The sequence below is a fragment of the Epinephelus moara genome, chromosome 23 (genome assembly GCF_006386435.1).
Source record: "Epinephelus moara isolate mb chromosome 23, YSFRI_EMoa_1.0, whole genome shotgun sequence".
Lineage (NCBI taxonomy): Eukaryota > Metazoa > Chordata > Actinopteri > Perciformes > Serranidae > Epinephelus > Epinephelus moara.
The window spans coordinates 31,727,103-31,743,972 of NC_065528.1; the positions used below are offsets into that span (position 1 = coordinate 31,727,103).

Below are 16,870 nucleotides of genomic sequence, written 5' to 3' on the forward strand. Positions count from 1 at the left end.
TTTAGGCATAAATGTTTGTGGAGAGACAAAAAGCTGTTTTGGGGGTAGCTGATTTGTTGATTTATTATTGAAGTGTCTGGTATTGTAAAGCTCTGATGATCCTTATTATTACAATGGGGCGTCCACTTGAGACCTTTTCTTATATGAACTCCAGACAATGCTCAGAGAGTCAGGTAGGACACTGACTGGAGTTCAGGCATGTAGCGCACTACAGGAGATAATCTGTGCTGTTGTACACACCTACTGGAAATACTCTTTGGTTTAGGCGAGCAGTGGCACCTGGGTAGAGTGTGCAGGAGTCAGGACATGACACAGGTTACAATGCAGTCACGTTGCTGTTTCGTAATTTGGTCATAAACGAGTCTCTTTGGTGGTTTCACCACTATGTTTGGAACAGGAAGTATCCAATGGCAATGTGGAAAAGTTTTGCTCCTCTGCTCAGAGGACCAGGGTTTGATCCCTAAAGGCCCGTTTCCACTGAAGAAGTTCCTGGTACTATTTGGGGGCAGGAACTACTACAGGAACGTCCTCTCGCTCAGCCCTCTCAACCGCCGTATCTCCACTGAGAGAGCGGAGTAGGAGGAAGGTGCCTGTAAAGTTAACGGGCTCTGGATGTGACGTAATCGTTGCGCAACCATTTTGACTGGGGCGACGTAGGGGCATAGGGATGCCATTAGCCGTTAGCGGTGTCTGTAATAACTCAGTACCTCAGTAAACGGTCTGTGAAATTTTTTTTTTTCCCAGCGGATGTCTTAGTTACAACATGATTGAGCTAGCTCGAGTAGTACAATGCTGCAGTTAGGTGTGGTTAGGTCGTTGGCACAAAAACCACTTGGTTAGGAACTATCCCAGCAAGAAATGCAGTGATGGCTCAGTAAAACACAGCAGCTTTTCATGGCACTATCGCGGCAGAGAACACACAAATGTCTCAGAAAATAACAATGCACTATCCTGGCAGAAAATGCAGCAGTGTCTTGGTATAAAACAACTACTTTTTGTGGCGCTATCTTGGCAAAAAACTCAGGGATTGCTCTGCTGAAAAAAACAACTACTGCTTATTATGACAGTTTCTCTGTCAAAAAGGCAACGATGGCCTCATAAACAACACTTTGGTTATTTGTTGTTCTCAAAGAGTGGTCTGCAGCTTGGCAGGCGTCTCGCCTAGGTTTAAATTCGTCCACCTCCCAATGACAATGTCAATTAATATACTGCTTCACTTTAGAAACTATGATACGGTTGAGATGTACAAATGTAACATATAACTGATTTGCAGAAACTTACAATGCCAGCATTTTCTTCTGATGTAGGAAACAATAGTCCAGTTTCCTCTTAATAAAGAATTTGTATGATATTTGGATCGAAGCCAAAAGCTCCTAAGAGGACTTTGAGTTGAGGTTTTCCTCTGGCAGGGATGGGGTTCCCTGTATCTCTTCAGATGTGATGTTCAGTGGCAGCTACCGCTTTCTGGAAGCTTCTCCTGCTTTGTTAGCCTGCAGGTTGTGTTCACTGACTCACCTCTGTCCGAGAAGATCTTTAATGCCAGAGTCTGACTGGACGGGGGCCAGAGGTCGTTGCTCCTCTGCAGGCAGAGCTGTGGTTGGCTGCGGGCCTGAACACAGAGCCGTTGTGTTGGGTGAGATGTGAACAGCTTCACTGCAGCAGCCTGACGAGCTGCTCACACTGCTGATCAATGGGCTCGTTGGGTGGAGCATCTCCAGTTTCAGTGGGGTCATTAAAGCCAAGAAGGTGTCAGGAAAGTCATCAATAAAATCTGTCTGATTAGGATTTTATATCTCTTAAGGAAAACAGAACATATCTGTGGTGACGACATGACCCTGGATGCAGGTTTAACTTATTGACATTTTGTCAGTATGTCAGCTCAGGTGTTTCCACAATTAAATCAAAGCTCGAGCACGTCAAAGCAAACGAGGTTAATCCTCACAGTCTTACATTAAATTAACCTTTATTCAATTTCTGCCTGTGAAATTAAATCAATGCCAAGACACCATGTTTGTGTTTCCATTATAGAGCTTCGTCTTTTATATCGAAATAGAAGAGCTTCACTCACAGTATGTGCGTCTCTTTTCTATATAAGCGAAGGAAAAGTGAACTGAAATCTAAACTCAAGTGACCCAGAGCTGTTTTCATTCTTTGTGCTCGCCACGTCTCGTCACGCTGAGCTGCTGTTGGCACGTCTGATAGAATAAAGTTAAGTCTGACAAAGTCAATTAACCCTGACACAGTGCAGCTAATCCTGACGAAGGCAATCAGAGTCTGGATGAAGTTTGGTCTCATCAGTCTGATGAGTGCCACGTACAGTATGTCTTAAGAAATGTGTTCAATTCTGACATTTTAGGATGAAAGGGATTATGTGCAGTTAGGGGACTAAAAAAGAAAAAAAGATTTGCACTCCTTTTGTTATGGAATATTTGCAGGACGTCTCAGGTCGTTTTTTTTGGGTGAGGACATCTATTTTTTGTAGATCCCTTTTCATTTGTGAGGTGATCACGGGAAGCCTCAAACCGCCACAATAGATTATAAAACTAAAGGAGTAGTTTAACATTTTCAACATTGGGGATGGACATTTGTGAGATGTTCAGATGAAAAACCTCATGTCCGTGTTGAATCGTTCAAATGAACAGTCCTGACATATTTAAATATGTCGTATCATTTATGTAACTTTAAGTACGGTTTACAATTATCAAAAAATATAACCAAGAAAATGAAACCTCCCTTTTCTCTGGAAATTCTAAAAAAATAAAAAAGAATAAGATTTATGCTTATTTCTCCATAGAAATTTGTCCAATAACTTTTCCGTTTCATAAACAATGGGGAAGAATGTACCAAAAAAAAAAAATTAGATAAATATATTAATAAAAAAAGTGTTGACATTTAATTTTAAATGTTATGTTCAATTTTATCATAGTAATATTCTTATATTTCAATATAAATTCACTGCAATGTTCAGCTTTTTCATTCCTTAGAATTCATTTTATAGTATAACATATAATTTATATATTTAATATCCAGGACTCTGCTCTTTCATTCATGTGTTGAACCATTTACTTTTCTATATTTGTTTTTATTTTTGCTATTTATACTGAGCTAAACTTTTTTGTCATGATGAGTAAAGGTCTGTTTTATCTTTTAAATGCTGTTGCTGCATTTCAGTTCTGCAGAACTTCACAGAATCAGACAAAGAAACAGACTTTGAATATGTTTATATAATATAACAATAAACTTTATTTATAAAGCACTTTTTAAAACAAAGTTACAAATTGCTTTACATGGTTGATCTCGGATTTAAAACAAAGCGGGATTCAAGCAAATAAAATGAGGCAATTTCAAGAGAGATAAAGAACAATAAAAATAAAATAAAGATAAAATATTGTTGGTGAGGCAGAAACGCAAAGGTGGCAAGTCAAACAATTAGAATACAACAACCAAAGACAATACATGATAATAACTTGGGACATAAATAAAATGAACAGTGTGCTGAAATTAACAAAAGGCTTTTTTGAACCTCGACTGCAAAAGCTTGGTCACCTTTAGTTTTAAATCGGGACTGAGGAACAGCCAACAGAGTCCTGCCTGAGGATCTGAGGCTGCGACCTCAGCAATGTCACTGGGGGAAGCCATGAGGTGCTTTAAAAGTGATGTGTAAAATCTTAAAATCAATTCAGGTATAAAATATTATGCTTCTCGCCATGATTCCAAAAAGATGATATTCCTACTGAGCTGTTTAAAGGGCTAATGACAATAAAAATTCCACTAATATTCCTGTTTAGATGCTGTAGTTGAATATTATTGTGCATGTAAACATAGTCATTGCCAAAGTTTGAGTGAAAGCAGATGGATGCTGCTGATTGGAGCGTCCAAATCAGCAACAAACCAATCACAGACAGGAAGAAACCCTGCAGGCAGCCAATCACACAGCTGGATCGTCTGTAATGAGATTTAAAAACTCTCTTTGCTCCATAGGTCTGTGAGGAGCAGCTGCTCTTAACAGGAAGTTTAACTTAATGCCATGTCATCCTCTGCCCGGTTGCCTAGCAACAGTTGCCGGGCGCCAGGCAGGTGCCTCGGCATGTAGAAAGGTAGTGGAGAACCCCCCGAGGTGATGGAGGGGGGCAGGTGGTCGACACCATCAGTGCGGCGCTCATCGACATCTTTCATGGCGTTCTGGTCATTTTTTCAAAATAAAACACAAAGAGTGAGCGTCATAAAGCGGCGGCACCAGAGCGTGAATAATTAATCAGCAGTTTTATCGGTCATAAAGAGAGAGATTTCCTCTGATGTGAACAAAAGGCAGGCGAGAATAACGCAGTGATGTGTTTTAATAAAGCAGTCTGACCACAGAGCACGCCGCAGGGTCGTTTATAGAGCTCGCAGGGAAACTCCACTTCCTGTGAGGTGGTGTCAGACATTAAACACACACACTGACTGCTTCTACACAGTGTCGCTTTAATTCCTGTGTTTTATGTGGATCAGTTTGTGTGTGTCATATTATGTTTTAGATTTTTATGTTTTTTCAACTTTTTGAAATTATGAATTTTTTTCCTTATCTTTTATATTTTCACTTTTCCTTTCTCTTATTTTTCACGTTACAAAATTATAATGATATTAATTTAAATTTTCATATGAATAAATTCTATGTTATATTGTATTTAAGGAAACCCATGCCATCATTGGGATTTGGGAATCTTTTGGGATTGTTGGATTTTTGTTTAACATAAATATGTGGAATTTTTTCCAATCGAAAAATATATATTTTAAGTATTATTCACTTCAAATTTGGGCTTAATTATGATTGATTTAATGGATTTATAGTCACAGATTATCTGCCCACTTTAGAGTCTTTTGTTTATTTTTTTATTTCTTTCATTGAATTTACTTTTATTGACTTTTTTTAACTGTTTTTATGTTTATTTCTCATAATCATCTGTCCTCTTTCTAATGTGTTTTTGCACTTTATCTGTTGTTTATTTTACCTTAATTTTTTTCTTGCTTTAGTTCGGCATTACTGTTTGTGGCTTTATCGTTATGTTGCCTCTGGGTATTTTGCATCTGCTTTTCTTTGTTTGTCAAAGCATTTTGTAGACACTGTTTTTAAAGATGCTATAAAAATAAAGCTGTTGTGACGAAATCCCCTGAAATCCATCAAATGATATTAACTTTAAAAAAGGAAAAGGAGAGAATAAAAAGATTAAAAAAAACTATTGGTAATATAAAAACATTTTAAATGAATATATTCTCTTCATCAGAGGAAGAGGAGGTGGTGTAAATATTTATATTGCTGTCAGGTTGTTGCCCAGTAGTTCCCACAGTAGATGACGCTGCAGTGTTGTTTCATCGTTTTTATTTACCGTTTATGTTTGTGTATTTCTGCAGGTTGTTTTAAGGATGACCGCATTGTGTTTTGGACCTGGATGTTCTCCACATACTTCATGGAGAAGTTTGCTCCTCGACAGGACGACATGCTGTTCTACGTCCGCAGGAAGCTCGCCTACGTCAGCGCTGACAACACCGAGGGCAAAAAGGTGACTGAATTATTCAAGGATTTATTAGTGTTTCACATAGAGCTGAAACAGTTGGTCTAGTAGTCTAATAGCTGACGGACAGAAAAGTAATCTACTGCTAATCGGCACAATTATTGTTTTTTAATTGTTTTTTTCCCACCTTAGCAAATGCTTTAGTCCCCTTTTGTTCTTTACCGCTTGAAATCCCTCCTTAATATGTTATAATCAATTTGTGTTTACATGAATTAACCTCAGAATGAGTCACGAAACCCTGAATTTGCTCCTTAAATTAAAGACTAAGATAAATTAACCCAGTTTTGCTTGATATATTAAAAGCCCATTAACCATGAAAATAATCCATTAAACCTCCTTAATTTATTATACTCCTTTTTATTAACCCCAAATTTGTGAGATTTCCAAGAAATGTCCTAAAAATAAAACCCTAAATAAACCTGACTGTTGTTTTAAAGTGATATAAAAGTCCTGTAAAATATTATTAATTTGCACTTTTTCCGCACCAGATTTGCAGATTTTTTTGTATCCATTATTTTTAAACTTAAAAATGTTCCGCTCAGATGCTTTTAGATGTATGATTTTTTTAAAAAGAAAAGAAACACGAAAAATATCTGTATCAAGATTATTTATGTTTTACAATCAGACGATATATCGTTATCAAATTTTTTAAATTTCCGATTATTGAGAGACAGCAAAATTCCAGCACTTGTAAAATAATAATAATAAATAATATTAACATTTTAATTCTATGGTGAGGCTATAATTCAAATGTCGACTTAAACCAAAATCCAGACAATGTCACTGACTCTGGAAGTAAAACATCAGATATCTTTATTCATATGATTGATGTTATATAGTATACGGCTTCATCTCCACAGTTTGTCTGTTTTTCATTTTCAGTAAGTGATCACTTAAACGCCTGAATGTGCAAAAACACTGAAGTAAAACTCGTCTTCAGGCTCACAGAGAAAACACTTCAGTTGTGTAACACTGATGTTGCCATGAGGATCCTTCAGTTTGACTCTGAGCTCTGCAGAGGAAACATCAATGTGTTTAATGTATTAACACTGATTTCTGTTTTAAGATATGCACCTTCACAACTGCCTGTGTCTGCCGAGGCTTCAGTCTGAGAACAGGAGGAATTATTGATCTCATATTGGGATGATTATCAGGACAGAGGCCACAGCTCAGATCCTTCTGATACTGTAGAGATGATCTGTCTGTCCTTGTTGACCTTCTCTTCCCAGAGCATGTGAGAAAATAACTTAATCAAACGTTGAAATCAGGCAGAATAAATTAAAAGCGTGTCTTTAAAATCTCAGCATCTTTTAAGGTTTTAGATTCAGATTTCTCATCTGTCTGGTGTAACAGACACTGCCGCAGCGCGCAGTAAAGGTGGAGGATGCTCTGATGTATCTGAGTCATAACAGGAAAAAAACATCATAAACAAGCTCCCAGTTTAAACGCTGTGACACTCAAACATCAGCTGATCACAGAGATTAAACATGTAGATCTTCACTCAGTGGAAACACAGCAGAGATTTCAGACTGACAGGTGTTCCTATTATTTTGTCCACCTCATTTAAATCACTGAGGGCAGGCTGAATAACCTTCACTGCAGGACTGTTGTATCTGACGACATTAGGTTAAGCCACTGTAGGCGTACCTAATAAACTGGACTCCAAATAAACATCACAGCCACGTTTCGTTACAGGAAACGGCCTCCCCAAAAACTGCTGTTGAAGTGAAACAGAAATAATCTAAGGTTGTGGGGGTTTTTTTTGTCGTCAGTCTGATGTTTCTGTTCGTCTTCTGTCACGTTGGAGGCAGACGAGACGACACAAAAGTCACATTTAATAACACTGAATGAGACAAACGGCGCCGACAGCAGCCATCAATTTTCCCATCAGCCAAAAGCCTTCAGCAGTTTGTCTTTTTAAAGTCAGAATCAAACTTCATTCAACTAAAACTCACTTTATACAAATTAAACTTCACCAAATTGTCTTGATATAAAATCAGGGCAGAGATGTGGTGACTGTGGAGGCCATTGGAGTACAGTGAACTCATTGTCATGTTTGAGATGATGTGAGCTTTGTGACATGGTGCGTTATCCTGCTGGAAGTAGCCATCAGAAGATGGGTACACTGTGGTCATAAAGGGATGGACACGCTCAGCAACAATACTCAGGTAGGCTGTGGTGTTTAAACCATGCTCAGTTGGTACTAAGAAAATCTCCCCCACACCATTACACCACCAGCAGCAGCAGCCTGAACCGTTGATACAAGGCAGGATGGATCCATGCTTCCATCTGAATGTGGTTTTTCCAATCTTCTATTGTCCAGTTTTGGTGAGAAAACCCGTGTGAATTGTAGCCTCAGTTTCCTGTTGTTAGCTGACAGGAGTGGCACCTGGTGTGGTCTTCTGCTGCTGTAGCCCATCTGCTTCAAGGTTGGACAAGGTGTTGTTGCTTCAGAGATGGTCTTCTGCAGACCTTGGTTGGAACCAGTGCTTATTTGACTTCCTGTTGCTTTTCATTCATCTTGAACCAGTCTGGCCATTCTCCTCTGACCTCTGGCATCAACAAGGCATTTTGGCTCACTGGATATTTTCTGATTTGAACACATAAGGAACACCAATGGGAAGCTACAGTACGATGTAAACCTGGCCTCTGCTCCCTCTTCTTCTCTTCATAATTACATTTCACTCGTCTGGACTCTCCGTCTGCTCTTTGTAGTTTGTCCTACATCCCCCTCCATCCCCGGTTGCCACGGTTACGCTTCATTGTTCTGTGTCCAGGTCGGGTTAACGGCTCCCATCATCTCATCTGACTGCAGCCCGGACACAACCTGCATTACAAAGACCGGAGTGTGTCCGTGTGTGTTTCTGTATCCTTCTGAGGGCCAGCGTTGAGTCACAGTGAGGTCATTTTGCTGTCGGAGGATTCAGACTCCACAGGATGATGATGAGGAGGAGGAGGAAGATGATGTAAATAAATAAATAAAATGGACATATTGCATATGTGTCTGGGGGGAAGGGGACCAATTCAGGATCAGTTTTGAATCAACTCTCTCCATCTATTGAATGACCGACAGACGGTGACCTGTGTTTTGACCCGTGCTCCATCACTGCCCCTTTCAGTTATTGTTTGTTTGTTTGTTTTTTAGTAAATCTCAACAATCTTTTATTTTTCTCTTTGCTGATTCAGTCATAACAACAAAACATAACGTCAGGAATCGGATTTTCTAAATAAAAATCTCCTCCTCCTCCTCCTCCTTCCTTTTAACTGACTAACGTACAGCTCACTGCCAAACTCTGACATCGGCTCTCCCGGTCTGTGCTCCGTAAAATGTTTCATCTGATTTGGAGGAAAGTTTAACTCGGGTACAGGCATCAAGGCCCATGTCTTATTTTTAACCCTACCGCTCGTGCCCCTTGGAACAGAGTTAGGATAGTGGTTGAAATCTTACCCCAAGAAATGAGACAACTCTTGAAGATCCTGATACATCATCAGTAGTTGCTGATGGTGTTTACAGTAGACTGTATACAAAGATGGACGACACGTCTCGACTAACCTCCACTATACAAATATGAAGCCAAAATATCCCGAATATGGCCACTGGTGACGTCATTTGGAGCCAGAGTCTGCGCAGTAGCGTTCTCCGTGGTGTGGAGTGCCGGGCCATACACCTGTCCGATGAGCTGTCATGTTGTCCGTCTTTATATACAGTCTACAGCGTTTAGTTAATCAGTGCATCTCAAGCAATAATGGTGTATTCATAATGACATTTTTCATTTATTTTACGGAGACTGAAAAGCATGGATGCCAGCAAGTCGTTCACAACTTAAGTTTCACGCCATCAATCGATCAAACAAGTCATCAAATAAAAAAGAATACTGCTTCATTCCCAGACCACTAGCAGTGCTCTGTAGGCTAATGTTAGCAACCTGTGCTCCTACCTTGCCATCTGCACTGATGTTAGAGGAGCGGTAACAAGTGCAGCAACTAGTTACATTTTGGGTGTCATATACCGTCACAAGGGCGACTTAGACGTGGAAATATGTTAAAATGTGGGACTGTCATGCACAAATCGGCAATAGAGCAGTGAATGAATGAGTCCTAAAACCCGAAAATGAGTTAGCATTTGAGCACTCCCGAGTCCCTCGTCTCAAACTCAATGCGTTTTAAGAATTTTTGGGGGGGTAGATGCCTGAAATAAGGTCTGTTGGTTCACACAAGCTTAAGAGACTTTAGTGTTATGTTCTACGTCATAAAATCCGTCAGTAAATACCCCACTTGTGACTTTTCAAGCCTTTACGTGTCTTCAAAAAGGCGGTTGCTAACAAGTGGCTAAATGAGACTACAGAACATCATCATGCCGAACACAGCTTTACAACCTTGTTGTGGTGGCGACTCTGAAGTCATGCAACCGTTTTGCAACCATTTTTGAAGATCATCTCGCTGAACAAAACAGTAGTATCATAAACGTTTATTTGCCACAGAGCTTATTTTCACAAATAATCTAAAATATAATGGAAAAATCCTATTGGCTTTTTGTCGAAGGAACCAGGGCGATGCTAACTTCCATGTTGACTTTCACAATAAACGTCACTCCTACAGCACTCCATTACAACGTAACGTTAGCTAGCTAGCTGGTTAGCTACCAAGGCATTGGCATACTAGTGATTTCTTTTTGTAATACTTGCTATAAAAAAGAAAAACATTGGAACAAATTAAACTAATATAATACTATGGTTATCGTAATTTTTAAAACCTTTATCAAAGAAAATACATTAGTGGCAGCCATCTTGTTGATGAATTCTCATAAATGTCGACATGAATGCAATTAGCTAATGTCACTAAGATGACTTTAATACTTACTTCTTAAGTTTGTCCTCTGGCTCCCTCAGTCAGTTCCACCCTCATCAAAAAGATTGCATGTCTGGCTCCAGAAATCCAAGATGGCGACGGCCAAAATGCTAAACTCGAGGCTTCAAAATGGCAGTCCACAAACCAATGGGTGACATCACAGTGGCTATGTCCATTATTTCAGGGGCGTCGGTGGCTTGGTGGTGGAGCGGGCGCCCCATGTGCAGGGCTGTTGCCGCGGCGGCCCGGGTTCGACTCCAGCCTGTGGCCCTTTGCTGCGTGTCACTCCCTCTCTCTCTCTCCCCCTTTCACGCTTGTCTGTCCTGTCAAATAGGGGCTAGAGATGCCCAAAAAAATATCTTAAAAAAAAAAAAAGTCCATTATTTCAACAGTCTGTGCTCATAATGCTTGGTTTGGAGTGTTTTGAGGGGCCATGTAGCCCAAAGACTTCGCCCTGCCCCTCTGTCCCAACAAGAATCAGGACGCCCTGCCCCTAGACGTGAAACAGGGGGGGGAAGGGCCAAGTTGTGGGGGTAACGGGTGTATTGGGATTCAGCCTTAGAATAGCTTTGTAGAAATATCCAGTCTTCTCACTGATGGTCTCGTTTGCTTTTTCAGGTCATTTAGAGACGTCAGTATTAAACTGAGAGAGTTTCAGAGACAATTAAAAACAAAATCCTTTGAGTTGCTTTAATTGCTCAATATGAAGAAATCTGTAAAAAAAATCGTTATGCAGCATCTTCCTCTTCCTCTCTCCTTCATTTTTCAGTTCCTTCTTTTTGCTTCAGTGGGTCATATTCGAGGCTCAGAGTCTTCACAGTTCATATGAAGTATCTGGTGATTATACCCAAATACTGTATCTGTCATATCTGTAGCTGACGTTCAGGCGTCTCCCGCTCATCTCTATTTAAACAGACCCTGACGATATAAAGGTTTGTTACAGCCGGTCTGCAGGGAGATACGAGGTCTCCACACGCCAGGATTCATATCACTCACAAGCCATGTAGAGCACAGGAGCGGTCGCCATGGTTACACTGTGAAACGTGAAGGCGTTGGGAAATACCCCTTTATGGAGGCAACTGAGCGTTCTGTCTCGAACAACAAAAGATAACCACAGACAGACATCACACTTTATATAACATTTACATAACGCTCATTGTTTTCAGATTTCAGCCACAAAGTAAACAGGTTTTATTAAAAGCAGCAGATTCAGTTTATTCTGACTTTATGTTTCAGTCAGATGCTCCTGCTTCATGTGACAGAAACATAAATACAGTAAGTGAAGCAGGAAAAGACATGCAAGTCCAGGTTGATGCCATATGATATTTATTTCCTGAAAGGGAAATGTCTCTGTGGTCCGTGTGGATGGTTCCACTTCCTTCAAATGTTCTTACATTTCCCTGCTGAAGTTCACATTGTTCTCCATTTTGCCTTCAGCACACACATCAAAATGAAAACTGACCTTTTGCTAATAAGATGGCAAAGTCTCACAACTCAAGACGGTTGTATGATTAGAGTTGGTCGTGTGAAGGTTAAAAACATGGTAGTTATGGAGTGAAAATACTGCTCATGTGATTTACACACATTTTTAAAAGAGGTAGAAATATGAATACATTTTCATAAAATGAAAAAAGGATGCTTGTATATAAATATTTCTTTCTTTTGTTTCTTTGTGTCAATGATAGTTAAGTGTTAATGTCCTCAAACGAGATGATAATAAAGTCCAAATGTCTTCAAACAACATGAATGTTACCATTTGATGCACCGTACCAAATTATAGCTTAGAGAGAATTCACATCTGCATCTGAAATAGCTGATTTAGATTGTAGTGGTCAAAGGTCAAGGTTACTGTGACCTTACATTCATCTCATTCTTGTTAACAAGATTTCTCTAGAAGGCCTTGAGTGAATTTCCTCAAATTTGGCACAAATGTTACTTGGACTCAAGGATGAACTGGTTAGATTTTGGTGGTTCAAGGCCAAGGTCACCTTGACCTCGTCTGTCTTCTGTTGAACGTGATATCTCTCGAACACCTCAAGGAAAGTTCTTCAAATTTGGCATCAACATCTTTTTGGACTTAAGGATGAACTGATTCGATGTTAGTGGTCAAAAGTCTAAATTCAAGATCACTGTGACCTTGCGTCCTCCCATTCTTGTCAACATGATAGCTCAAGAACACATTGAAGTAATTTATTCAACTTTGGCAGAAACGTCTACTCAAGAATTTATTTATTTATTTAAAAGGGACCATGCATAGATCAAAACATAAAAGTTACCATTTGGTGCACCGTACCAAAATATAGCTTAGAGCTATTTTGCATCTGCATCTGAATCAACTGATTAGACTTTGGTGGTCAAAGGTCAAGGTCACTGTGACTTCATCTGTCTCCTGTTAAACGTGATATATGTCTAGAACGCACTAAGGACTTTTCTCCAAATTTGGCACAAATGTCCACTTGGGCTTAAGGATGAACTGCTTAGATTTTGGTGGTTAAGGGTCAAAGGTCACTGTGACCTCACAAAACACATTTTGAGGTTTAATTCAAGGTTTTCTGCGCTAAATATGACAAAATTTGACACAAATGTTTAACAGGATAAAATGTTAAAGTGATGACCTTTTATATCAAAAAAGTCAAAGGTCAGCTTCACTGTGACATCATCATGTTCTGCATAAAACAACATCATATCTCAGGAACAGAAGGGGAGACATTTGGTCAGATACTGAATTGGTGAACTGTGCTGATTGTATAGATCTTCTGTGAGTGAAGCATCCATGTTTTCACTGACATGGGTATTAACTGTAAGAAAAACTTGACTGGTCTGCAGCAGCATATAACTGTGAGGCAGTAATTCTAGTTAACAATTATTTTTTGTCACTTCCACACCTCATTGCGATGAGGCCTGTTTGTCTCTCCTGGCACGTCCAGATTATTAAGCACCAAGTGGTATAGCTTCAGTCATAATTACAGCTTGTATGTTGACATAAACACTGTTTACAAGTCAAAAAAATTGTAATTACGGTAACTTAACTGTGACACAAACCTGGCCCCACAGCAGTGGCTGTCTGATCCAATCTTTTAAACAGATGTGTGCCTTTCTGTTTTATGTCCAATCAACTGAATCAATTCCAATTAAGCTCTAGTAATATTTCAGGGATAATGAAAGCAAGTAGGCTGCACCTGAGCTCCATTTGCAGGATCAAAGGGTCCGTATACTTATGTAAATGAGATTTATTTATGATTTTCTATTTTTTAATAAATTAGCAGACATTTCTAAAAGCATGTTTTTGCGTTGTTATTATGAGTTAGTATGTGCAAAGAAAGATAACAAGGCTTGGTTTCTGGTCTTGTAAAGCAGAAACTGCACCTTAGACACAGAGCGATACCTCCATGTTTCATTTCCTTTTGATGTTGTCATAGTAACAAATCAATAGAGATAGATCGTCCTCACATAAAGGACTCTGAGCAACCTGCTGCAGCTCATCCTTTATGTTTCTGCCCTTCTTTTGATGTCAAACTGATGTGACAGGAAGTCTCCAGAGTCCTGGTTCCTCTGAACACCTGAACTGAGCCTGACCTGCTCACATAAACACACACTGACAGATGTTAATGTGTGTATATGATGTCTGATGAAGGGGTTTCGACTGTGTGTTACAGGTGGAGGTGGAGGTTTACAGGAGAGACTCCAAGAAGCTGCCGGGCCTCGGTGACCCTGACATTGACTGGGAAGAGAGCGTCTACCTGAACCTCATCCTGCAGAAGGTGAAGAACTCTGAGCACTGAAACTAGAGCGTAAACTCGTACTCAGATTGATTAATGTGATAATATCTCATTAACAAATACTGTGTCATATTAGTTCATGATATATCTTGTTAGTGTCCTCTGGGACAGTGATTTTCAAAGGCTAAGGGGGGACTGGAATGATGAGGGGAAAATGAAAAAGATCAAATAAAATTGAATAATAATAATAATGATAATACTCTTGCAATCTTGCCTGCTAGCACCTAGCTAGCTTGCGCTTACTCAAAAAAATGGACCTTTTTGAAAAGGAAAAGACATGACGAGCAGCCAACAGCCCAGCTGACAAAAGCGCAGCTGCAAAGAATCCGAAGAACTTGTAAAACTCGTAAGTATGAGGCAGCATAAAGTTTGGATTTACAGCTGCACGTATGAATGGCTATGATGGCCTCAAATGCGTTCTCTGCCTCGAGACTAGGGCCGGGTTAAAATAATCGATTCATCCGATTCAAATCGATCTTCATTTGAATATTGACTCATAAAGTCCGAGATCGATCTTTTAAGACACGCTTTTTCCCACAGATGTGTGAAGCTTTAACCCCATTAATCTTGCCGGTAGTAAACGGGCTGCAGCACTAACAAAATTATTAACGACCGTAGTATCGAGGAGCTCCAACATTAGTGTTTAAAAATGTCTAAACTTCAGCATCGCTTAAAAAAATAAAGTACCAGGCAGAGGTTAAAAAACAGCCGACATTTTCAAACCAAAGGAAGAGTTTCTGGCCAGGCAGTCTTAAAGTCTTGCAGCAAGCTACTGTCCCTGAGCGTGCATTGAAGGCTTTGTTTTTGGCTTCAATCATTCATTTTTTACACTTTTTGTAGTGTTGTCAATTGATATTTATTGGGGGGCCTTGGCATGCATAAGTTTGGAAATCCCTGCTCTGGAGAGGAAAGTCCAAGGGTCACCAAAACTATTAGGAATCATTCTAATATTTTAACTTGTGTTCAGATTATGAAGATGCTTCCAAGTCTTATTTAATGGGTTCAGATTTTCTGTTAAACCCAACATGCATTTTCATTTACCACAACCTTTCAGTAAAAGAGGAACGTGTGTCAAGGTTGCTCTCCAGGTCCCCTCATTTTTACAATTAGTATTAAACCCTTTGCACAAATAATGCGACTAAATATTTAAAAGGCATAACAGTGGCGATAAACATAAAATATCTATGTATGCAGATGATGTGGTGTTAAATCTCAGATGTTTGTAATTTAACACCTTATTTGATACATTTTAAAAAGATTAAAGCTAATTGTTACAGGTATAAAAATCGTGGTGATGAACAAAATATATCTCTGTCTGCAGACGATGTGTTGTTATATCTCAGAAAAAAAACCCTGACAAATGCACTCTTATGTTTCTACAAAAACCTTTTTAACTGCATTTTTTTTCATAATATTTAATTTAACTTTTTTTGCTTTCTTTTCTATCATAAACAGTTTTACCAAGTGTTAACAAATCAAATAAATATACAAACACAAGAGAGAAGGGAAAAAAAGAAAAAAATGAATTACATAAGTAAGTAAAAAAATTTATTCCTACATAAATATGCACCACAATCTACTCTAATCTACACGCAGCAGATTAGCTCTTAGACACTGACATATAGCCTCAGGCATAACTCAAAGTTAGTCGAGGTAATGTTTTTTAACTACAGTTTTACTCTGTAAGTGCTGGACAGTATAATATTAACGGAAAAGAAAAATGTTTGACAGGATAATAAAAGTACAAAAGTAATGTCCATGCATTTAGAAAATAAAGACAGAAAACAAAAACATTTTTAAAAAATGACAGAAAAGTAAGAAAATTGCCATTTTTTCTAATGAAGTATCCACAGTAATGATAAATAACTCTACTCTCTTGCAGTTGGATTACGTGGTGACATGTGCTGTGTGCACGCGCTCAGACGCAGGAGATATCCACATCCACAAGAAGAAGTGTCAGGTATGAAACCACTCAGCTCTGCAGCAGCTCACACACTGTTGTTGCACCAGAGCTGCTCCACAGTCAGATTAATCAAGCTGTCTGTGATTTTTTTTTTTTTTACAGGAAGTATTTGCATCTCCCAGAGCAAACACGCCATGGACAGCAAAGGAGAGGAGTCCAAGATGAGCTACCCGAACATCTTCTTCATGATCGATAACTTTGAGGAGGTAACAGAGTCTCATCGCACAGATACAGATGCTCACTGGAACATTTGCAGCCTGTGAAGTACGTCCTGAGTCCAAAAACTGGACCTGTATGAAAATAGTATCCATTAACAGCACACTCAAAATGTTTTATTCTGCAAACTGTAAACTCAAAAGTGACTTTATTTAATCACCGTCCTGCGTGAACACACTACAGATCCTGCGACGTGTGGGTATGTAGTATGAAGTTATGCAGCACCGGAAAGTAACATAAGGGCGTTTTCACACCTGAAAGTCCGAACTAAGGTTTGCATTTTCGTTGCCTTGTATATACAGTGGTGTGAAAAAGTGTTTGCCCCCTTCCTGATTTCTTACTTTTTTGCATGTTTTCCGCACTTAAATGTTTCAGATCATCAAACAAATTTAAACATTAGTCAAAGATAACACAAGTAAACACAAAATGCAGTTTTTAAATGAAGGGTTTTATTAATGAGGAAGAAAAAAATCCAAAGCTACATGGCCCTGTGTGAAAAAGTGTTTGCCCCC

The 16,870-nt window shown here is 39.2% G+C and overlaps 1 protein-coding gene across 1 annotated transcript in view; it reads left to right on the plus strand.

Annotated features, from left to right (window-relative positions):
- The window catches only part of kiaa0930, a 47,092-nt gene that overhangs the window by 17,792 nt on the left and 12,430 nt on the right, over positions 1 to 16,870 (plus strand). Inside the window, 5 exon segments of the mRNA XM_050035941.1 lie at positions 5,392 to 5,540; positions 14,057 to 14,161; positions 16,062 to 16,139; positions 16,245 to 16,262; positions 16,265 to 16,348. Coding sequence (XP_049891898.1) covers positions 5,392 to 5,540; positions 14,057 to 14,161; positions 16,062 to 16,139; positions 16,245 to 16,262; positions 16,265 to 16,348 — 434 coding nt within the window.